Source organism: Acinonyx jubatus, chromosome C1, assembly GCF_027475565.1.
Source record: "Acinonyx jubatus isolate Ajub_Pintada_27869175 chromosome C1, VMU_Ajub_asm_v1.0, whole genome shotgun sequence".
Classification (NCBI taxonomy): domain Eukaryota; kingdom Metazoa; phylum Chordata; class Mammalia; order Carnivora; family Felidae; genus Acinonyx; species Acinonyx jubatus.
Genome location: NC_069381.1, coordinates 146,838,528 through 146,862,506, shown reverse-complemented (window position 1 = coordinate 146,862,506; position 23,979 = coordinate 146,838,528). Strand labels below are relative to the sequence as shown.

The 23,979-nt window shown below is 38.2% G+C and overlaps 1 protein-coding gene across 10 annotated transcripts in view; it reads right to left on the bottom strand.

Moving 5' to 3' along the window:
* The window catches only part of MARCHF7 (membrane associated ring-CH-type finger 7), a 57,925-nt gene extending 37,333 nt beyond the window's left edge, over positions 1-20,592 (bottom strand). For 5 of the 10 annotated variants that reach the window (XR_008295378.1, XR_008295379.1, XR_003418854.2 and 2 more), the window contains exons 1-2: positions 20,430-20,589; positions 434-598 (exon numbers count right to left, since the gene is read on the bottom strand). Coding sequence is in view for 2 of the 10 variants with exons in the window: in XM_027055700.2 (XP_026911501.1) it covers positions 434-586 (153 nt within the window). In the remaining 8 variants the exon portion in view is untranslated. Of the gene's footprint in view, positions 1-433; positions 599-20,429 lie in introns of all 10 variants that reach the window. The other 5 variants (XR_008295377.1, XM_027055700.2, XM_027055701.2 and 2 more) reach the window with 2 other exon arrangements.
* Between the last annotated feature and the right edge of the window lie 3,387 nt (positions 20,593-23,979).

The window sequence follows — 23,979 nt, the reverse complement described above, 5'->3', positions numbered from 1 at the left end:
TTATTTTTTTTGAGGGGCGGACGCAAGGGCAGGCATATGAGAAGGGGAGAGGAGCAGAGGGAGAGAGAATCTTAAGCAGGCTCCTTGCTCAGCATAGGAGCCCAACCCAGGACTCGATCCCACCCATGACCTGGGATCATGACCTGAGCCAAAATCAAGAGTTGGATGCTCAACTGATTGGGCCATCCAGGTGACCCAAACCACAATGTCTTCTTCATAATTCTGAAGTCTACAAAGTTGGAAAAACACTGAGTTTTTAATACTTGGTGTAAATGGTCATTCACTTTCCTGCAGATATATTAATGGGTTTTATTACAGGATGTTTCAGATCCAGCTGAAGATCTTAAAATTACACTTTTCTAAAATCTAAAAAAACATGTGGCCCCAGGAGATTTTGAAAAAGAGACTGTATACATATATTCTAAGTTGTTACCTGATATTCAGAATCCAGTCTAAATGAAGAGTCTCTTGAGTGATAGGTATCATTTAAACTATTTCCTCTGCTTCCAGACATCATCCTAGCACTTAAAGAGCTGGATGGTTGAACAGAAATTCTTCTTGGGATCCTTGAAGGTTTAGACTCCATTCTTAAAGTTTCCTGCAAAATGTAAATTTTGATTAATTGTCTTTGGAAAATCATGGAAACCTTAGGTTCTTTCTTTCTTTCTTTCTTGGGGAGGGGTGGGGGGTGGGCAGTGAGGGGCAAAGGGAGTGGGAGAAAGAAAATCCCAAGCAGGCTCGACCCTGAGCCTGATGAGGAGCTTGATCTTACGACCCTGAGATTATGACCTGAGCCAAAATAAAGAGTCAGATGTTTAACTGACTAAGCCGCCCAGGAGTAATCATCAACTCAAATCAAGAATTAACCATGCAAATTAACTGTATCAGGCATGGGGAATTATGAGACTATCAAAACTCTTCTTCTACAAGGCAGGAGTCTAAAGTCCATCAAAGGCTTCCTATTGCCCATAAAATGAAGCAAGCTGATAAAAGTGGGATGAGGAACTCAGGTTGTTGCCAAAGCTTGGGCTCTTTTCCTTAGTAATTTCTCTCTATAGAATCCTACACAAATTTGTAGGATTTTTCAAAAATGAGAATGACTTCTAAATTTTCTTTACTAAATATTCCTTAACCTACACCAAGAGTCCCAATAGCTATGCATGATCTTTTAACTATGCAGGTATCTCCTACTTTTCAAAAGTCTATGTTATGCTACTTCACCTGTTTTCACTAACCAGAAGAGAATTTTTGCTTTTATAAAAAGAAGGCAATGGGGTGCCTGGGTGGCTCAGTTGGATACACATCTGACTCTTGATTTTGGCTCAGGTCATGATTTCAGGGTCCTGAGATCAAACCCTGTATTGGGCTCTGTATTGGGGTGGAGCCTGGGTGGGATTCTCTCCCTCTCCTGTGATGCATGCACACAGGCACACTCTCTCTCAAAAACAAAAAAAGGTGAAAAGTGAAAAACAAAATTCAGTATTTGTTTTGCAGCAAGCCATTATAGAGGCAATGTGTACTGAGTAGCAAGTGACAACACCAACCTCCTTTCCCAGGAACTACATTCCTGGTCTTGGCATCAAGTTCCCATAATTTTAAACTGTGTCTATGAGTTTCTGTGCTTTATCTCAATGTATTTTATGCAACCATTAACAAAGATGTGGCCTAAGGTGCCAGAAAAGTCTGACAGACGTTATTTTTTGGGCTGGGAACATTCAATAGTTTTCTCACATAAACTAATGGTATTTGCTTCTTCTCCTTACACGAATTTCAGCTTACAAACAGTTTCACAGAAATGCTCTATTTTTGGACAGAGGTGGACACCTGTGTCTATATGAACAGAAACATACAACATGTACTCTTCTATGTCTGGTTTTATTTGCTCAATATTGTATTTGTGAGAGTCATTTGTGTCGTTGTATGTAGCTGTTGTAAGTTCACTTTAATTGGATTGTACGGTATTTTACTGTATCAATACACATAATTGATTTTCCTATTCTACTGTGGATGGACACTGAATTGGTTCCAGTTCTAGGCTATTACAAGTAGTACTGCTATAAAGACTTCCAAACATATTTTTTAATATTTATTTTTGAGAGAGAGAGAGAGAGAGACAGACAGATAGACAGTGTGAGCAAGGAAAGGGTAGAGAGAGAGGGAGACACAGAATCTGAAGCAGGCTTCAGGCTCTGGGCTCTCAGTACAGAGCTTGATGTGGGGCTCAAACCCACAAACCGTGAGATCATGACCCAAGCCAAAGTTGGATGCTTAACTGACTGAGCCACCCAGGCGCCCCTCACATTATTTTTATAAATTAATAAACTTTAAAAATTTTCTGGGGAAAGGATTTAGAAATCTAAATCCTCATTTAGAAATGAGGCCACTAGATAACTGAGAAACCACCAGTCTTGAGAGGAGAAAGAAGAGAAGGGCAAAAGAAAGTCGCAAATAAGAAATAATAATCTCAACTTTTCCCTCACTTTCAATGTCAAAAATTCCCTTATTGTTCTGGTAATGGATTCAAATTAAAGCAACTATAAACAGATGCACTTCACTTTCCTGACATGCTGCTTGCATTTAAAGAATTTGCTTTACCAAAATATTCAAATTTAAACATTTAAAGTAAAAATACCTAATTTATTTTTGGCATGTAACCTTATTAACTTACCTACCTTGGATCAATCACAACTTTCTACCTTAAAAGTTACTACAAAAGAACTATCAACAATAGCCAAAGTATGGAAAGAGCCCAAATATCCATCAATGGATGAATGGATAAAGATGTGCTATATATATATACAATGGAGTATTACTCGGCAATCAAAAAGAATGAAATCTTGCTATTTGCAACTACATGGATGGAACTGGAGGGTATTATGCTAAGTGAAATTAGAGAAACACAAAAATCATATGATTTCACTCATAGGAGGACTTTAAGAGACAAAACAGATGAACATAGGGAAGGGAAACAATAATATAAAAACAGGGAGGGGGACAAAGCATAAGAGACTCATAAATATGGAGAACAGAGAATTGGGAGGGTGGGTGTAGGAGGGGGGATGGACTAAATGGGTAAGGGGCACTAAGGAATCTACTCCTGAAATCATTGTTGCACTATATGCTAACTAATTTGGATGTAAATTTTAAAAAATAAAATTAAGGGGCGCCTGGGTGGCTCAGTCAGTTAAGCGTCCGACTTCGGCTCAAGTCATAAACTCGCAGTTTGTGAGTTCAAGCCCCGCATTGGGCTCTGTGCTGACAGCTCGGAGCCTGGAGCCTACTTCGGATTCTGTGTCTCCCTTTCTCTCTGCCCCTCCCCTCCCCTGCTCATGCTCTGTCTCTCAAAAACAAATAAATGTTAAAAAAATTTTTTTTTAAATAAAAAAAATAAAATTAAAAAATAAAAATAAAATAAAAGGTAACAGCACACAGAAAAAAATATTACAAAAGAAATTTCCTTTGCTGATCATATTTACTTTAAAAACATGGTATGAGGCAGTAACAAAAAAGATGAATAGAGGAAAAAACAGTAGGAAATATACAACAAACATGAAAACACAAATGCATGATCAATTAAAATGATTCCACTAAGAGTATCTAGCTAATGAGAAACCACAGTAAAAATTATACTGAGATATGATTAGATCAAAGAAAGCTTATCAAAAAGGTCAGTTTTGAACTTTCTGTTAAAACATGACAGGTTATCCTAGGGGCACCTGGATGGCTCAGTAGGTTAAGCCTGGACTTTGGCTCAGGTCATGATCTAAAGGTTTGTGAGTTCGAGCACCAGCTCAGGCTCTGTGCTGACAGCTCAGAGCCTGGAGCCTGCTTCAGATTCTGTGTCTCCCTCTCTCTTTACCCCTCCCTTGCTCACACATTCTCTCTTTCAAAAATAAATTACTATTAAAAAAAAATGACAGGTTATTCTTATGCATCTATTTGCCCCTCTTTCCAAAACCTTTATAAGACAATAATTGAAACCAAAAGATTTAACCATGAAAAAAGAACAGGAAAGGGGGCCACAAAAAGCAAGAGATCTTTTTTTAAATTTTTTTAATGTTTATTTACTTTTGAGAGACAGAGCAGGGGAGGGGCAGAGAGAGAGAGAGACACAGAATCTGAAGCAGGTTCCTGGCTCTGAGCTGTCAGCACCGAGTCCAATGTGGGGCTTGAACTCACAAACTGTTAAGATCGTAACCTCAGCCGAAGTTGGAGGCTTAACCAACTGAGCCACCTAGATGCCCTGAAAGCAATAGATTTCAATGTGTATTTGGAAAATCTAGAGGAGAAGGAGAGGTATAATAATTAAGCAGAGAAGATAAAACTATACCCTAGGCACTTAGAAAGAGATAGAAACTAAAAGCAAAACATTTGGTCTTAGCACACTAAAAAGAACCAAGACCTGAAAAGTACCATTAAAAAAGATGCATGGGGTTCAAAGTGAGCTGAATTAAAATCTGTAGCTAGAATGGTAAAACTCCAAATTCTTCCCCTAGCTTCATTCTTCCAAAAGTCAGAATAAGGCTTCTTCAGAATAAGGATTTCACAGGCAATCCACCTCACTTAAGCATACAATCATCTTTACAGGGGTAAATGTAAAAAAAAAAAATAAAACACAATCTATACATGTTCAATATTGAGACCTGAGAACTTTTTCCTGGTCCTATTTCTACAATATTGCCATAAAATTAAGGGATTTTTACTGTTGGATCACCAAACAAAACACCAGAGCAGTAAGATTTCTGGATACTGACATTTGGACTGCCCCCCGTTACAAAGCTAGTTTGCCACATGAACATCCTACTCCACAGCAAAGTCTACTAGTCACCAAGAGTTTCTAATCAGTGGGGGTTTTTTTGTTTTGTTTTGTTTTTGTTTTTTGGAGTGAGGGAGTGGCAGAGGGAAAGGGACAGAAAGAATCTTAGGCAGACTCCATGCCCAGTGCAGAGCCTAATCTGGGCTCTATCTTAGAACCCTGAGATCATGACCTGAGCTAAAACAAGAGTTGGATGCTTAACCAATGGAGCTACTCAGGCGTCTCTCTAAACAGTTTTAGTGTTTCCTTCAAACAGATAAACAATAAGGATCACTAAGTTAAGTATCCAAAGAAATCCTCCAATTTGAAAGAGAGACCAGAGTAAAAAAAAAAAAAAAAAAAAAAAAAAAAAAAAGGAACTTGAAGAAAATTTAAGAAAAGGAGATAACTACCGTCCTCAAAGGGATCAAAAGACATCTATTCATTAAATAACAGTCCTTAAGAAAGCAATCAGATGATAATAAAAATCTTGTGTGGCCCATTTAAAATGGGATATGCTTTTTAAAAAATGTGATACATTAATCTAAATTCAATATAACTATTAAGAATAAATTGAGAAATCCTCCTAGAAGTAGAAAATACAACCTTAAATTAAGAGAATTAACCAGGCAAATTACCATCTGACTTTAACTATGGTGAAAAGAGAAGAAAAATTACCAAAGAAATAGGAACCTTTCTTTTAATTTAAAGATATAAATCTCCACATTGAAAGGGCTCTAGATTACTCAGCAGGATCAAAGAAAAAAAGACCAACACTAATCACAATTTATCATCTTGAAATTTGAGAACACGAGAAATGAAGGGAAGACCCCCTACTGGCTTCTTAATTATAACTTTAAAAACGCTTAAGACAATAAAGCAATTGCCTGTAGTACTGAGAAAAAGGTTTAGCCTTGAATTCCAATCTAGCAACTAAGTGTAAGGTGGCGAATAGGACACATTTTCAGACATTCAAGATCTTTAACACAAGATAAAAACAAACAAACAAACAAACAAAAAAAAACAAGAAAAAAAGTCAAAGGAAGCTAAATGAAGAACATATCCTAGAAAAATGAGAGTGTAAAGAAACAGACATGGAACCCAGGAAATTTAAGTAAAAGAAACTCCAGACACAGAACACAGGAAACAGTTCCAAAGATATATAGGAAGCACAGGGAACAGCTAATCCAGACTGGAGCAGGATCCCAGATAATGAAAGCAAAGTTCTAAGGGGGGTGGAGGAAATCATAAGGAAACTATTTTGGCATGTGTCAGAGACCATTATAAAATTGGGAGGGGCGCCTGGGTGGCTCCGACTCTTGATTTTGGTTCAGATCATCTCATAGCTCCTGAGATGGAGCTGGGCTGACAGCGCTGAGCTTGCTTGGGGATTCTCTCTCCCCCTTTCCCTTCGTCCCCCCACCCCCAAATAAATACATAACTTAAAAAAAATTTTGGGAAAAAAATGCTGAGCACAAAGAACAAATGGAAAATTAGTTTTCTGTTAGGAAAACAGAGTTATTTTTCAAAAAAGGGGGTGTTTGGCAAAGTGAACCTTAAAATTTACATAGTTATAATAATGTAAACATAAAGTACTGAATCAATAATTTTGCTACAAACATGCTGTGGAATACAGGTGATTGGAGAAGACAAGGGTGAATAGGAAAAATACATATAATAGTGAAAAATTATTAAAGAGTATAAACACATTATTTAGAAATATGAAGATAAATTCTAGAACAGCTAAAAAGTTGAGGGTCAGTGCCTTTGGAAAGAGACTGGGAATGAAGGGTGGGGCAAAAGACTTCTCTCCTTTTAAGTAGGATGACCATATTTCCTGGTTTGCCTGGCATGGCCAGAAAAGTCCTAATTTGTGCTCATTATCCCAAGACAACTATTAATAGTCCTTGGTTTGTCTCTTAAAAGTGGCCTGGTTTGGATGATAAAGCATACAGTCACCTAACAAATCTTTTGTACCTTCAGTTTTTTATAAACCATTTACATTATACTACACAAATTTTATTAAAGAGGATTATGAATTTGACCTTTAAAGAAGGTTTGCATTAGTAGTAAGAATATCACTGGTTAAATACAGACATTCAAAAACCCATAAATGATTTAACAAGTACCAGATTTATCATTTTATTAAGAAGTCTTAAAAAATACTAAACAAGGGACTGTAATTGTTGTAAGTATAGAGACACAAATTTTAAGAGATACAGGCCTGCAGCCAGTTCTTTAACAATTATGCTTCTTAATCATACCTTATAGTTACTTTGTATTTATACCAATTCTTACTTGCAGACTTACTTGCAGAATGAAACTAACCTAGTAGGAAATCTGCTCAAAACAAACCTCTTGGGAGAAGGCAAAGAGGCAGAGTCCTCTGAGATATATAATTTATACTGCATAAAACTATTTTTGGCAACTCCTCTACATAAATTGATTGAATTCTGACAATGTAGGTGTTACCAGAAAACTTACATAACTTGGTTGCATAAGATGTAGGTTGAAAGCACAAAAAAACCATAGAAAAAAATAAAATGTGCAGGTCCTTGGAAGACTTCTACCAGACCACCTACAATGTGGACTGCTACCAGACCACATACAAAGTATTATGGAGGCATCTTTTCAAGCCTAGATGCTTAGTGTGTGTGCTAGGCACATTAACACTAAACAAAGGTATGCGGTCAGAGGATAACATCGAATATGAACACTGAGATAGTGACTAAGAAGATGTTGTAGACAGGTAGAAAACAAACCACATAAATAACCATATAACTTAAATTGTTGTAAAATGCTATAAAATAAAGGTGTAAACAAGAATGGACTATCAGAAAAAGGTATTTGAAGCTTTAACCAAAACTTAAAGAGTACAGCACAAGAAAGTTCATGTGTACAATCTTTCCTCAATGGTCAGTGTAATAGTTTCTCAGGTTTTTCTAACACTATTATGCCTTTAAATCTAAATTTCTTTAAATTTGATTCCAGAGTTACACAGCTCTCCTTCTGTATGGTAATAAAATAAACATATCACCAAGGTGTGAGACACCTTTGCACAAGTATAGGACCCTGAAAGCTCTGATGCTGACACACTGAAATTCTTGATAATTTCATCCTCGAACTCCTGTTTTATAAGTGAAGTCAGGAGAGCAGAGCATGAGCGTGAGCTGAAGGGGTATGTAACTATCTGGAATACCTTCCTACTCAAGTTGCATATAGCACTGATGACTACTATGAAACTTCCACAACACAATTTATACTCTCTTTAAGCCCCATGCAAGTCCTAGGCATCATGGGTCTACCCACATTATGTGTTCATGTTCCTTATCACCATATTTGACTAGTAAGCTGAAGCACTGCTAGCTCCAAGGGGCTGATTTTCCATTTTCCAGACTTGGTTTGAATGCAGAAAGAAGGAAACGAGCCACAAAAATCTTTTGATCAATTTGAGAGTTTTACTTTTTTGAACTTTTCAATTTTGGAAATCAGAGGTCTCTTAGGTGAAGATTCTCTGGAGCAGATATTTAACTGCTAGTTTACCTAATTAGTTGTGATTTTACCCTGTTAAGTGTACCCTCACCTTGAGGCATTTTAATAATGACTGACATAAGCAACAGGAGTGGAATACAGGTGTTCATATCAAATCCACAATTTATATAGTACGTTCATCTCATAAACCTGTAACTTGTTAGCTACTAGAAAAATTGACTATTTTTTTGTAGATAATATCATTCTGCTAGGTTTCCTAAGAAACTCTCTGAAGAGCTCTTTAAAAAATTTTTTTAACGTTTTTTTATTTATTATTGAGACAGAGAGAGACAGAGAATGAACGGGGGAGGGGCAGAGAGAGAGGGAGACACAGAATCGGAAGCAGGCTCCAGGCTCTGAGCCATCACCCCAGAGTCCGACGCGGGGCTCGAACTCACGGACTGCGAGATCGTGACCTGAGCTGAAGTCGGACGCTCAACCGACTGAGCCACCCAGGCGCCCCTGAAGAGCTCTTTAAAACAAGTTCATGTTTTCCAGTGACCTGCTGAACATTTTAAAATATCTTTAGATTAAAAAAAAAATGTGTTTTCTACCTATAAACAGCACAATTCAAATCTATTCTGTGGCAAAAATAATTCCTTACACCTTCTCTTAGTTCAGATAAAAAGCCTAAAAGAATTCCATGTCATCACCTGACATGCAAAATTCTGTAATTCTGTATCTTGATGTTATCTGCAAATTATCAAGATCTCATAATCACATGTTAAATGCAACTGAAAAATTTTCTCACAACTTACACTGGAATACAAACAAATTAAAATTGAATTTTACAATGTTTACCAGCAAGACTTTACTTGGACATCAAGGGTACTCTGGGTAAACCAACAAAGTCTCTATAAATACCATAATAAGATCTGTCTAAAGCAAACTCATCATTAATCCACACACCTTCTTTTGTATTTCATTCTACTAGTAATGCACCATTTCCAACCAAACTTTTTTTTAATACCTTAAAAAGAAAAGCCTAAACTCTTTGGCTTAGCATCCAGAACTCTAACCTACTGTTTCCAGTTAATTTCCAATTACTACCTTAAAAAAAATTCCTAGTTTCAGTTCATTCAACTTTTAAAAGTTACTGACTACTGAGGCGCCTGGGTGGCTCAGTCGGTTGAGCGTCCGACTTTGGCTCAGGTCATGATCTGTTTTTGAGTTCAGGCCCCAGGTTGGGCTCTGTGCTAACAGCTCAGAGCCTGGAGCCTGCTTTGGATTCTGTGTCTCCTCTCTGTCCCTCCCCCACTTTGTGCTCTGTCTCAAAAATAAATGTAAAAAAAGAATTTTTTTTAAAGTAAGAATACTTTTTTTTCCCCTGAGTACTTTCAATATGCCAGGTGGGGTGCTAAATTCTCAAAATATAAAAAAAACCTATCTCCTGAACTCATACTTAAGGGGTACAGGAAGTGAATGGAATAAAAATAAATACATAAATAACTACAATAAAATACAAATACCAAAAATATACAAAATGCTATGGAAGAGAATCATAAGTTCTTGATAGATTATTCAAAGCAATCTTCCCTCAAAACAATGAAAAATATTAGACTGAAATATAAAGAGCATCCTCTTAAGAGCAATGAAAGGTTGACAAGATAATAAGGAATTACTAGGTCAACAATGAAGGGGAAATGGGACTCTAAGAGATATGAAGATACAAAAGCTACTTCTGCCCTGGGAGCATTTGTAAATTCCCCAAAATTTAATTTTCATTTTACCACTCTTGTGGAAGAAATCAAAGCCCAGGATATGCACAAGGCATGGTCGTATACATATTAATTTCACTAGTCTCCCAACTTTTCTCTGCTTATTTTTTAATAAAGTTTATTTATTTGGGGGGAGGGGGCGGGTGGAGAGAGAATCCCAAGCAGGCTCCATGCTATCAGCATGTGCCTGACACTTAACCAACTGAGATATCCAGGCACCCCTCTGCTTGAATATTGTCAAGAAAAGTCAAACTAATCAAATAAAATTGGGATTAAGTGTCCTCCCCACTGCTTCATGGAAAGCCACAAGAGACCATCATTCCAACACCTAACATATCAAGAATGAGCCAGATAATCTATAAAATCATTTTTCTTAAGTCCACCAAAGCTGAGGCTACAAGGCAAACAGACAAATTGAAATACAAAGAATGGTAAGCCCCTCCAAAAGAAATAAAACAAAGGAGGCCATCAAAAAAGCTGGTAACACAATAGCACTGCTAGGAATTTACCCAAGGGATACAGGAGTACTGATGCATAGGGGCACTTGTACCCCAATGTTTATAGCAGCACTCTCAACAATAGCCAAATTATGGAAAGAGCCTAAATGTCCACCAACTGATGAATGGATAAAGAAATTGTAGTTTATATACACAATGGAGTACTACGTGGCAATGAGAAAGAATGAAATATGGCCCTTTGTAGCAACGTGGGTGGAACTGGAGAGTGTTATGCTAAGTGAAATAAGCCATACAGAGAGGGACAAATACCATATGATTTCACTCTTATGTGGATCCTGAGAAACTTGGTGGAAACCCATGGGGGAGGGGAAGGAAAAAAAAAAAAGAGATTACAGTGGGAGAGAGCCAAAGCATAAGAAACTCTTAAAAACTGAGAACAAACTGAGGGTTGATGGGGGGTGTGAGGGAGGGGAGGGTGGGTGATGGGTATTGAGGAGGGCACCTTTTGGGATGAGCACTGGGTGTTGTATGGAAACCAATTTGACAATAAATTTCATATACTGAAAAAAAAAAAGGCTGGTAACAGCCAAAATTTATCAAATTCTTAAATACACAAAGACAAATATTTGTTAGTGTAAGACACTTTAGTAACTCTGGGAGCCTCAACACAAGGTAAGTCTTTTACACAGGCCTCCAATGAGTGCTCATAACAAAGAATGAGGACAGACAGGAGACTGGAAAGTCTTACTCTCTGCAGCATGATGATGCACGACCTGCCTATGTTTAAGAAAATAAAAAGAGAACTTGAAGAAGCTCGTCCATGCTCCAGATCCTGCAGGAGTACAAGGTGCGAGAGGCTGTTGCTAATAAAGGGTATGAAACCCACTTCCAGTACAGATTCTAAACTGATACAAGGCTGTGGTCTGTATGTAGCTACTACAGAAAGACTATGAAACCTGCTTGCCCAAGATCCTCCATCAATACAAGGCAGAGATCAGTTGCTTTTGGGGTGGGGTAGGGGAGATGGCAGAGTTTTGCATGCACTCTAGACTCTAGAAGGCAGCAAGAAGGACAGAAATCTGAGGACCAGGCACAGAGAGCTTGTTTAAGATTAGAGAATGATGTACAGAAGTACACTTCCTTTTGCCCCAAGCTTTGCTCCAAATAAGAAAGGTAGCTTACTGCTGAGAGAGTTGTAACAAATAGAGAGACCCCTTAATGCTAGATGTGCAGGGCCTGAAGGAAGTTGAGGCTAGTGAAAGAAAACTTATATCCTCTAGTATCCAAGGCCTCACACTAAGAACTATGTAGTGACAGTCTACTACTGGAGTACTCTAAAGGTAAATAAAGTGATAATAAATTTCAAACCTGACCCAACTACAGACTAAACCAACACAACCCATCACACTGTCTGATAAAAGTGGATTATGTCCAGTGTCCACATTCAGGCTTAAATATTATTTATTTCAGTCTCTACTTTTCTTTTACTTACAATGTTCGGCATTTAAACAAAAGTTATAAGACACACAAAAATACAAGGGAAGAAAGAACCCACCGCTAGGAGATAAGAGAGTCGGACAGAACCAGATGAATATGGCTCCAATGTTAGCAAAGTGGAAAACTGATGCATTTAACAGTAAACTAAGCAAAACTAAAAACTAGGGAACTGGAAAATAGGCTAGAAGAAAATTATCAAGCATGAAGCATAGAAAAACAGATGGTGGTAAATATAGAAGAGAGGGCTTCAAAGATACTAAAAGAAGACTAAGGAAGTCTACCATATGTTTAGGTGGAATTACAGAAGGAAAGGACCAGGAGAGAGAAAAAAAAATTGGAGATACTGGCTGAAAGTGTTGCAAAAGTGACAAAAGATTAGAGTCAGAAAGCCCAGCAAATATCAACTAGAATAATTAGCAATTACATCAATACTCACTGAAAATTATGCTTAAACTGAACATATTATGCTCACTAAAAATTCTGCTTAAAAACAACAAAAACCTGAAAATGCCATGGGAGCACTGATTGGAAATAAACAAAAGTTCTGGATGAGAAAGACTTCAGAGAAGGGAACGTCTGTCTTGACCTTTGAAGAATAATAGAAAAAGGAGGATGCATAAAAATGCTAAAGCATGTTGAAGAACTGGAAACAGAAAATGAGCTGAGTGCCAGAGTGAAAGGGATGGTATGGGAGAGATGAACAGAAAGGGTGCTAAAGGGAATTCATAAAACAGATTATATCCATACTGTAAAGGCAACTTTGTGTTCTCTGCTCAAGAGTTTGTACTTTAACAATACAATGGTTTTCAGGGAGCCTGGATGGCTCAGTGGGTTAAGTGTCCGACTTTGGCTCAGGTCATGATCTCCCAGTTCATGGGTTCAAGCCCCACATCAGGCTCTGTGCTATTAGCTCAGAGTCTGGAGTCTGCTACAAATTCTGTCTCTCTCTGTCTCTGCCTGTCCCCTGTGCACATACACGTGCTCTCTCTCAAAAATAAACATTAAAAAAAAATGATAGTTTTGAAGCTTTTACCACTAGTAATTTGTATATTATTTTTCTCTTAGGACCCCATAAATTATGTTCCTGACAAACAGAACTTTCAAAGATGAAAAAATTAGTAACCCAACAAAACTTTGTCTAGTTTTGCCTAGTCTTAAGAATAAATTCATAAACATCTTCCTGCATTTCTTATAATACTGAAAGTAATTAATTTTAATACCTTTGTGGAATAAGGGAGCACAATCTAATGCTATGGACTACAGGCTCGGGAGCTACTGAAGATTTTGAAATACCATCAGCTAAAAACAAACACCCCCCCCCCCCCCCCGCAACAAGTTTCTCCCCAATTAAGGACAAGTTATCAGAAAGAAACACACTGGCTCCAAGGCAAATTAAAGAGGATCCAAAAGTAAATGGATAGAAGGCATATTCAATACATCAAATAGAAAAGAATTCTATGGGGGGAGGGGTGAGAGAGATTATTCAGAATGATGAAAAACAAACATATTTTTCTTTTTTGGCAGGGAGCTGGGAGTGGTATACAAAAAAAAAAAAAAAAAAAAAAACACACAAGCTGAGTTTTAAAGAAATGAGTAGCCTGAAATATATGGAAGAGATCTAGAAGCACATTGGAAATAGTTTTGAAAACACAGGACAGCAGCCTGGGGTGATAAGAGATTTTAAATCACTTACACACTGATCTACTTACTTTTCCTCATACACATAGGCTATCTCCCTGCCCTTTGATTTCACTGTACCTTCTATATGGTAAGCCTAAGTGCTTGCCTCCACTAATTATGTCTAATAAGTAGAATTTGGGGCACTATGAAAAAGTAAACTGAAAAGCTTCAGGCAGTATAGGAAAACACTTAAGACCAAAGGAGTCATACCTATTACCCTACTTAACATAAAGTTTTCTTTGAGCACTACCACAAATTGTTTACCAAGTAGGGCTTGGATTTTTGGTTACCAAAGTTGGAAAACTTACTAATTCCTAAGATCAGAGAAATGATAGCATAATGTTATAGTTTTTCACTGATTCTGCCTATAAAGGGATCTCTTAAATAGCATGTATTCTTTGTCACCACTCTTAAGATTATGTTAACAGTCTGTTCAGGATCTGTCAAAAATCACCAAGTAGTCAAAAACCAAATAAATAACCAGACTAACATAAAGGCCCCAGCCTGATCTATATTAACAAAGTACAGCCCACACCTAAGACTTTTCCTTTCAGAAATCAAGATTAAGATACTAATTAAGATAGAAATAAATAGGAACCTGAGGCTAAGCACAATAAATTAAGCATTGCCCAATTTTTAGTATAAAAGCCAATTTCTAACTGTTTGCAGAAATATGGTAGTTAAGGGGCCTCTGGGTGGCTCAGTTGGTTAAGTAACTCTTAATTTCGGCTCAGGTCACGATCTCATGGATTGTGAGTTTGAGCCCATATTTGAGCTCCAGATTCTGTCTCACTCTATGCTTCCACCCCCAACTCGCGCTCTCTCTCAAGAAATAAACATTAAAAAAAAAAAAAAAAAGTTAAGAATGCAAGCTATGAGGTCTGTCCTTGGTGCGACTCTAAGCTTAATTTCTCTAATGTTTAATTCTTTATCTACAAAATGGGGATAATAATAGTACCAACTTCAAAGGCATATGGTGAACTTTGCCGGACATAATATGTATTCAGCAAATACTCCCCTATTATTGAGCAATGCCATCGTCTTTAAAAGACTTTCATACAGGTTTGTAGACATTCTGTTGGCTATTTCATTACTTGAACTTTGTTTTTAACACAGTAAGACTTTTAGTGTCATGCAGATTTATTACAGGAGGGTAACTGCTACAGGATAAAGAAATACACTTTGCCCACTGGAGTATGTACATAAATATTGGGAAAAATAAGCATTATTAACATTTTTTCCTGTTATCTCTAACTGGGTTTTGTTTTCTTTATATTTAGTTTTCGAAATTTCTTTAATGTACTTGCTCTTCCTTTTATAATTATGGGAAGCAATTATTTAAAAATGAAGACCTGTTTCTTTTTTAAATATAATAAACTCTAGAGAACTCCTAAGAATAATTCCCTAAATTGCAGCACTACTGGTCTACCCTCTTTAGTATCTACAGACCACAAAAGAAAATAAAAAAAAATTAAAGTACTATTCTAGTAATTACTAAGTAGAAAATAAGGTTAAAATCACTTCACAAAACATTTAGAACACCTGAGTATGCTTTAAAATTTTTACTATAAAAAAATTCAAACATATACTAGAGACAATAAACTTCCACATACCAATCAACAGTCTCCAATAATTATCAACATCTGACCTATCTTATAGTCTGTTTTACCATCCTCTATTTCTTCAACATTTTATCTTTAAGTAATCTCTGCACCCAACATGGGGCTTGAACTCATAATCCCAAGATCAAGAGTCCCACGGTCTACGCTCTACCCACTCAATCAGCCAGGCACCCCACCATTCTCTATTTTAAAGCAAATCCCAATCAAGGTATCTATAAGAGTGCCTATTCTTAAACTGTTCTAAGCAACCTGTGGTAAATTACAAAACATGGCTCTAAATCCCTCCAAGTATGCATACCTCCTTGCATTATCATGTTGCCTGTCTGCCCACAAGAGGCAGACTCCTATTTTCCACATCCCTTGAATATGCGCTAGTCTTGCGAGACTTACTTTGATTAAGAGAATGTAGTGTAAGTGACATCATATGATTTGCAAAGCTGTAAGCCTTACAACTTCCTCTCTCTCTCTCTCTCTCTCTCTCTCTCTCTCTCTCTCTCTCTCTCTCTCTCTCTCTCTCTCGGAATGCTGTCTTGAGACCCCCATGTCATTAAGATGACGACATGCAGCAGAGCCTACATGTTAACTGCTACCAACTGTCAGAAATATGAGTGACACCATCTTGGAGCTTCCAGTCTGAGAAATCCTACAGCTAAATACTGGTATGTAAGTGAACCCTAGCAAAACCAGAACTGCCCAACAGGCACATAGGGCTGTAAAACAGTAAACAGTAATTTTAATCCACTAGGTTTTGAGATGGTTTGCTATGCAGCAACAGAGTAAAGCTTCACAATTCAACCTAATTTCTATTTTGCTATAATTATCATTATGTACCCAGTTTCTATGAAAAATCTGATTCTATTACAGGGTCTAATTTAGAATTTGTCTTAAATATCTAGGGGAATTGAAGTTAGTGAATTATCAAGAGCACAGTATTACTACACAATAAATTCATGGCATGAAAGCCAAAGTTATCACACAAAATACCAATGTATTTCAATAGCCAGTAGTCTCACAGAATTGCATAGTTATAATTCCATTATTTACATCTATTTGGTATAGTCTTTTAATCAATCTGCTTCTGGGGAAAAAATAATTTTTTTTTGTAAGTGGGAAATCCTAGTGTTTTATGGGTTCTAGTGAACATGGAAATGTGGAAGCTATTTCATTCAAACTGGGTGGTCACATCAGAAAGCAGAGAACTCTTTGGGTCTTTAAAAAACAAAACAAAAAAAACTGCCTCTGGGTTTGTAGCTGACAGATACTTAAGACACAAACATACCCACGTCTTAAAAAATAATCAGAAAAAGGTTTAACATCTTCATGAGAAAACGACTATAGTCTATATACTACCTTAGGAAATAATCTGTTTTCCTTTAAAGTATGTATTTAATCTGCTGGGGTACCTAGGTGGCTCAATCGATTAAGCATCTGACTTCAGCTTAGGTCATGATCTCATGGTTCTTGGGTTCCAGCCCTGCATGACATGCTGACAGCTCAGAGCCTGGAGCCTGCTTCAGATTCTGTGTCTCTCTCTCTCTCTCTCTGCCCCTCTCCCACTCATATTTTCTCTCTCTCTCTCTCTCTCTCTCAAAAATAAACATTAAGAAAAAAATTAAAATGTAAATATCAAGTTTCAATCTTTAGAGTGGCCACCATTTTAGTTTTTTTTTTTTTTTTTTTTCTGGAAGGTGAGAGACACATTATACTAAAGTGCAATAATAATAGAAAGATGAGAACCTAGCTTTTAAAGTTCAGAAGTTGCCCTCTTTTAAAACTGTTGACAAAACTGGGTGGAGAACAGTAGGTGATTTCAAAACCAGGTATTCAACTTATGTAGTCTAACTGGTAGAGCCACAGAGAAATATACTTGAGAGCAAGAAAAACCAGCTTTGATCAATGGCATGACTTCAGACCAGAATAGAAAAGTTAAGATCAATGAAAATTAAACCACAGCCAACTCTCAAATTATAATTTTATCCCTTGCCCTTGGGTTCATTCTACTATCAGCAACTTTTTAAAGACAGTATTTCTATAAAATAATGATTTGTGAGGAGATAAATTATTTCACTATAACAGAATTTTGCTTTAGTGAATTCAATAGATCTTACAAGTAATTCAAAATCTTACTCATTTCACATTGTAATCCTAATGGGATCAGTTGTTAATCTGTTATTTAGGAGTTAAAAGTTAATTAGTTAAGTTTAATTTGCTGGTTAAAAATAAGGTTTGATGCAAACATTTCACTGCCTTCCACTTAAGCATTTCCCACTGTTCTTTATTACTGACAATTATCTGCAGTAACAGAAAGATGCTGTCAGTAAAGGCAATCTTAAAAATTACTTTTATTGGTCTTAGGGACATAATAGCTCTCCATTTCCAAAGACACAGAGCACTTTCTCAAACAGTAGAGGTTTTTCAAGTCATCTTCCATTCAATTCGTTGCAGCTATGGGAACAAACTGTCCATTCCTAAAACAAAACGGGATACCATGACTTTGCAGTTTCCTTATCAAACTCCTATAGTCTTCTCCACATCTCAGTTCAAGCAATACTTTCTATACAAATTTCCCCAAAGATTAAGCACCCCTCTTCTGTCCTCCCACAGTACTACTATGTACCTACACTAAGATAATAGCAGTAGTTGTTTATACATTAGTCTCATGATTAAACTGTGAGTTGTAGAGGGCAGATGAGGTGTCCAGCTCATTCTCGTAATGTGAAGCCCTGGTCTAGTAGCTGGAATACAGTAAGTTATCAAAAAATGTTTTACATAATTTGATAATTTTGCACTACCATTTTCCTAAAACATAGTATTAAAATGTGAGCAACTCTTGAACATAAGCCAGATGAAGAGTTGTGTAAAATGGATATAGAGCTCATTAAAGATTGGCTGCATGTGAGCCACGGATGAGGTCTCACTTGATTACCTGACATCTTCATGTAGAACATATGTGCATGTCTATATAAGGGAATCTTTGTACTTTATCTTGGAAAATAAGCACTCTTACCAGCATAGCAGAAAAAATAATCACTTGTATTTAAGTAGGAATTTTTAATTATTCTTATTCAAGACACCTGACCCTGTGTGCAACTTTGAGAAAAGCCAAGACTATGCATATCCACAGGCTGACATCTGAGGCATCATTTAAAGCAAAGGAAAAGCTGTAAAAAGTTCTTATCTAAAAACACTTGCAGCCATTTGCAACTACATGGATGGAACTAGAGGGTATTGTGATAAGCGAAATTAGAGAAAGACAAATACATGACTTCACTCATATGAGGACTTTAAGACACAGAACAGATGAACAGAAGGGAAGAGAAGCAAAAATAATACAAAAACAGGGAGGGGGACAAAACAGAAGAGACTCTTAAATATGGAGAACAAACAGAGGGTTGCTGGAGGGGATGGGCTAAATGGGTAAGGGGCACTAAGGAATCTACTCCTGAAATCACTGTTGCACTATATGCTAATTTGGATGTAAATTAAAAAAATAAAAACATTTGTATTATAGAATTTATATAAATCAGGTTACTGGGGGGAAGGAGAAATTACAGGCAGAGTAATATTTTAAGGTTATTCTGACTGGAATATAAACTGGACTTGTATCAATTCCAATTGCTCTTATATACATTAAAAATTCACTTTGAGAGTATTATGTCCCCTAGGTGTTGACTACTACAGGCGACCTCATCCACTTTGGTCCTCACATTAACTCTAGGAAAACTGCTGTTTTTAAGGAAATCTGAAGAGATTTAAAATCGGCAAAATTAAGACTCAAATCCAGGTCTTCTGACTCTAAATGCCTCATACACCACAACTGTTTCACAAAAGGCTGTAGACCTGTAAAGGAAATACTGACCTCATTTCTGAAACAAAATCTTTATCTTCACCAAAAAAATCTCGTTACGCTTTTTGTCTGCCTTGTTAACAACATACTGTTTGGTTTTTAAAACAAAAATTCATTTTTAACCTTACCTCTTAGTTGTAAACAGAAAGGGAGTAAGGGGAGGTTTAAGTAAAAATAAAAGTCCTACAAAAAACAAACAAAAGACACCTTACTAAATTCAATTTCACTTTGGCACATTTACTCTCAATAGTGCCAAACGACACTAGTGAGGAATCCATTACCGGGATAGATTTCCCCCGTATATTACTATCTATTTGTGTACGTACGAAAAAAAATAATTGTAGTATTTTATGGTTCGTGTTTGTACATGTTCATCTTCACTACGCAGTTCCATCAAAATGAGGGAATATTCTACAAATCGTGCCTTCCATATTTTTACTACTTCTACCAACAGGTTCGTTGTTTTTTTTTTTTTTAATTTTTTTTTTAATGTTTATTTATCTTTGAGACAGAGAGAGACAGAGCACAAACGGGGTTGGGTCAGAGACGGAGGGAGACACAGAATCTGAAGCAGGTTCCAGGCTCTGAACTGTCAGCACAGAGCCCGACGCGGGGCTCGAACCCACGGACCGCGAGATCATGACCTGAGCCGAAGTCATACGCCCAACCGACTGAGCCACCCAGGCGCCCCCAGGTTCGTTTTTTATACATACCACCAACTATTTCAACTCGAAGAACATACAAATTTATCACAACACAAAGCAACTCTCTAAGTATCACGATATTCAAGAAACAGGGCGATCAACGAGCAAAGCGCCACCGCAACTTAAGGGGCTTAGCAAAATCCCTTCAATTCGAGACCGGGTTGGCAGAGGCCCAAACTTCCCCGCCTTCCACACCGCGCTCCTTAAATACTTCACTCGTGACACGCCCGGCCCGCAGGGTTCTGGAGGACCCTCCTTACCTCGAGTCGAGCAGGCCTCCAAAGGCCAAGATAGGGCCGAAACCCCCAGCCCTTGCTAACAACACGTCCTTAAGGAAGACGTACAATCTGCCCCTCCACCCGTCACAAACTCCACCACGAGATGAAAGACCACCGGCAGAGGCCTGCGCCTAGTCTCCCTTCGTACCCGTGACTCCGGTTCACGATCCTCCGCCCCAAGACGGAGGAAGCAGCCTCCGCGTCCCCAAGCCTGTACTTCGTTTTCTCCCCTCCCCCACGCGGCCTAGGTTAGAACCAACTCCCAGAGAGAGAAAAGCCCGTGCGCCGCAGCTTATTACCCCTGCTCCCGAGCTGGCAACGAATAAGGCGCGTCCCTCTCGCAACGACCGCAGCACTGCCTTCCTCCTCGGAGTTCTAGGCCTCTAACTGAGGCAAAGCAGCCCGCAGAGAAGCACAATGGCTACCGCCCCTCTCTCAGATCCGGAGCAGAACCAGCCGCCACCGTTAAAAGCCCCTCCCTTCTCTTCCCCCACTTCACGGACTCCGCCGACATCTCGCGAGAGGGGCGGCGCTGCCGGGGACCCGAGAGCTGCGGGCGGGCTCGACGTACCCTACCGCGGGGTGGTGCTCTGACTGCGGCAACCGTTGAAGGGCTGCCCCCAGGGAGGCAGCAAGGCGCCACCGGTAAGCAGCTGCGGCTGGTGGGCCGGCGGGCTGGCGGCTGGGCCGGCAAGGGTGCGGACGCCGGGAGAGGGGTGCTGGAGGCCCAGCCCTAGTTGGCCGCCTCCCTTACTTGGCTAGAGGCTCTAATTCAGCCTTGCCGGCCCCGGCGCCCGAGTCCACGCCATCGGCTCTTGCCGCCTCTGGCAAACCAGTTGGACCCACTGCTCGAAATACCGCCCAGTTCCTTTTTCTTTTTTTTTTTTTTTTGGCGCTTGGTAAGTGGCGCAGTGAATGTTTATTGACTTGAACCAAGCACTGCCTCTCCCGACCTCCTCTCCTCCCACTCTCTGCCGGTCCTGCCCGTGGTCTGAGAGCCCTCACCTTTCAGGGTAGGAGCCAGTTGCCCAGGACCGTTTCTTGCTGGTGGTCATTCAGCCTTGGTGGTGGTGTACTTTTACAGTCGTATCTCTTAAAATCGTGATACTTATCTTTGATAGTGTAGCTACAGATTTTGCAGTAAAAATTCACTTGGAGGAAAATTTTAAGGTAAATGGTCCTGTGAAAATTAGGCGAAACATTTAAAAACCCTGTAAATGTGGTAAGCTTAGTATGTAAATGATTAGTAAAAAATAAAAAGGAGTAAGAGAAAACTGCAATTGATGTGGATTTAGATTACATTAAGTGGATTCAGGTGATATTGTACTTATTTTGAATGTATCAAACAAAAAAGTTCTTTAACGGTAAAGATAAGTTACTGAGACTTGTAGACTTACTCAACGGCATCTGTTAAAGTGACTGTTTTATTAGGTTTTAAGCGATGCATTGTATTCAAATAATTCCAATACATGAAGTATGAGGTTTCTATGAATATCTTTGTCATTTCATCTGAAGGGAATGCACTATCACTTTTCATCCCCATTTCACTCTGGGAGACTAACAGACTATCCATGCTTCGTTCACTATTATAAATTGTAAAATATTGTAAATTTTAAAGATTCAAAGTTTATTATTTAAAATTGTCATATAAATGCCAGTCTAGCTTTTTAGGATTTGAGTTAAAGATTAAGCATGTGGTATGGGATAAAGTGAACATATTAGAGGACATTAACTTGCCCTTTTTAGAAAACACATTTTTTTTTTTTTTTTTTTGCAGCCTAGTTGAGTATACTACTAGCATTGTAGTTATGGATATGCACATCTGAAGCATCAGATTGCATGAGTTCATATCCTAGTTCTGCCTCTATATTACTACCTTTGTTGTGTTGAGCAACTTTTTTAAAATTTTATTTAGGACTTAATTATTTTTGAGAGAAAGAGAGCGTGAGTGGGAGAGGGTCAGAGAGAGGGAGACACAGAATTGGAAGCAGGCTCCAGGTTCTGATGTGTCAGCACAGAGCCCAATGCGGGGCTCAGACTCACGAACCCTGAGATCATGACCTGAGCTGAAGTCGATCGCCCAACCAACTGATCCACCCAGGGGCCCCAGCAATTCTTTAACCTTGATAAGCCTGTTTCCTGTAAAATGGGATTAATAACAATACCTGTACCCCACAGAGCTGTTGAAAATATTAAATGGGTGGGGATGGGAGGGAGGGGCGGGTGGGTGATGAGTATTGAGGAGGGCACCTGTTGGGATGAGCACTGGGTGTTGTATGGAAACCAATTTGACAATAAATTTCATAATAAAAAAAAGAGAAAATATTAAATAAGATAATGCATTAGTTCCTGGAACACAGTAAGCATTCCATAACTGTTAGCTATTATATTCCATGTCTAAACCACCACTAATATTGTCTTTCTGGGGCTTAATATTATATAGGTCCCTTAAACATCTTCTGAAGTATATTCTACACTAAGAGGAATGACTGCACCATTTTTCTGAGCTATGGCAGTCAGACCTGGTACCAGTAACTTCTCTACAGAACCCCCAAACCTGGCAAGAATGGATCAGATTTTGACAGATTATGGCTTCATCCACACCCAGAACTGTTGATATCAGCAGAGGTGAGTGTGACACCAATTTTCTATGCTAAACATACTTTCCACACTCTATTACTGATGCTAGTAATTGCATAAAAACCACTGATAACTGTGTTTTTATTCCTTAAGAATGGTTAGTTTTCATTGTTTTTAAAGTACCTTGTCTGATTTGAGTTTCCATGAGTTTTTAATGAGTTTTCATTATCAAAAATTTTTTGAAATTTTCCTATGTTAAAGACAATTTGATAGAATTGTGGATACAGATGGGTAAAATGGTGACTATATTTTCTGATCTAAAAATCAGTACAAAATGATTTGACAGGAAAATATTTGGAATCAGAACTGTTCTGATCAATTTAGACTCCATAGTTGTTTTTTTGTGTGCAAAATTCCCCTAATTAGCCTTCTTTTGCTAAGCTTTTTATCCTTACGACCAACTCTGACGTACCTTTTTTTATCTAAATATCTTGGTTCACCACTTGGCCCACACCACTTAAATTAGTTTCCATACTACTAGTAATTTTTCCCCTTCTACTTTGTAAATTTGCCTGTCATTTGGTCATGGTCATAACAGTCCTTTCCTCTTATGTTAATAGTTCTTCAACTGGCTGATAGCTTAGAGAATTCTCTTTCAGATACTGAATTTCAAAGTTCCAATTTTTCTTCCTTTTTTGTCATCCCACAACCTAACTTTCTAAGAAGCTTCTCTATGTAAAAGCAATCTTATAGATATTTTTCACTTTGCATAAGCTATGTGGTCTTTAAAAGGTGTGGTCAGGGGCGCCTGGGTGGCTCAGTCGGTTAAGCGTCCGACTTCGGCTCAGGTCATGATCTCACGGTCCGTGAGTTCAAGCCCCGCTTCGGGCTCTGGGCTGACCGCTCAGAGCCTGGAGCCTGTTTCAGATTCTGTGTCTCCCTCTCTCTCTCTGCCCCTCCCCTGTTCATGCTCTGTCTCTCTCTGTCTCAAAAATAAATAAACGTTAAAAAAAATTAAAAAAAAAAAAGAAGAAAAAATAAAAGGTGTGGTCATATTTGCTTTTTGTAAATCAAATCGTTTTTAAATGCATTTTTAAAGTTTATTTTGAAAGAGAGAAAGAGAACGTACAAGTCGGGGGGAAACAGAGAGGGAAAGAGAGAGAATCCCAAGCAGGCTCTACACTGTCAGTGTAGAACCCGATGCTCTTAACCAACTGAGCCACCCAGGTGTTCCTAAATCAAATCATTTTTAAATGTAGGTTATTTCTT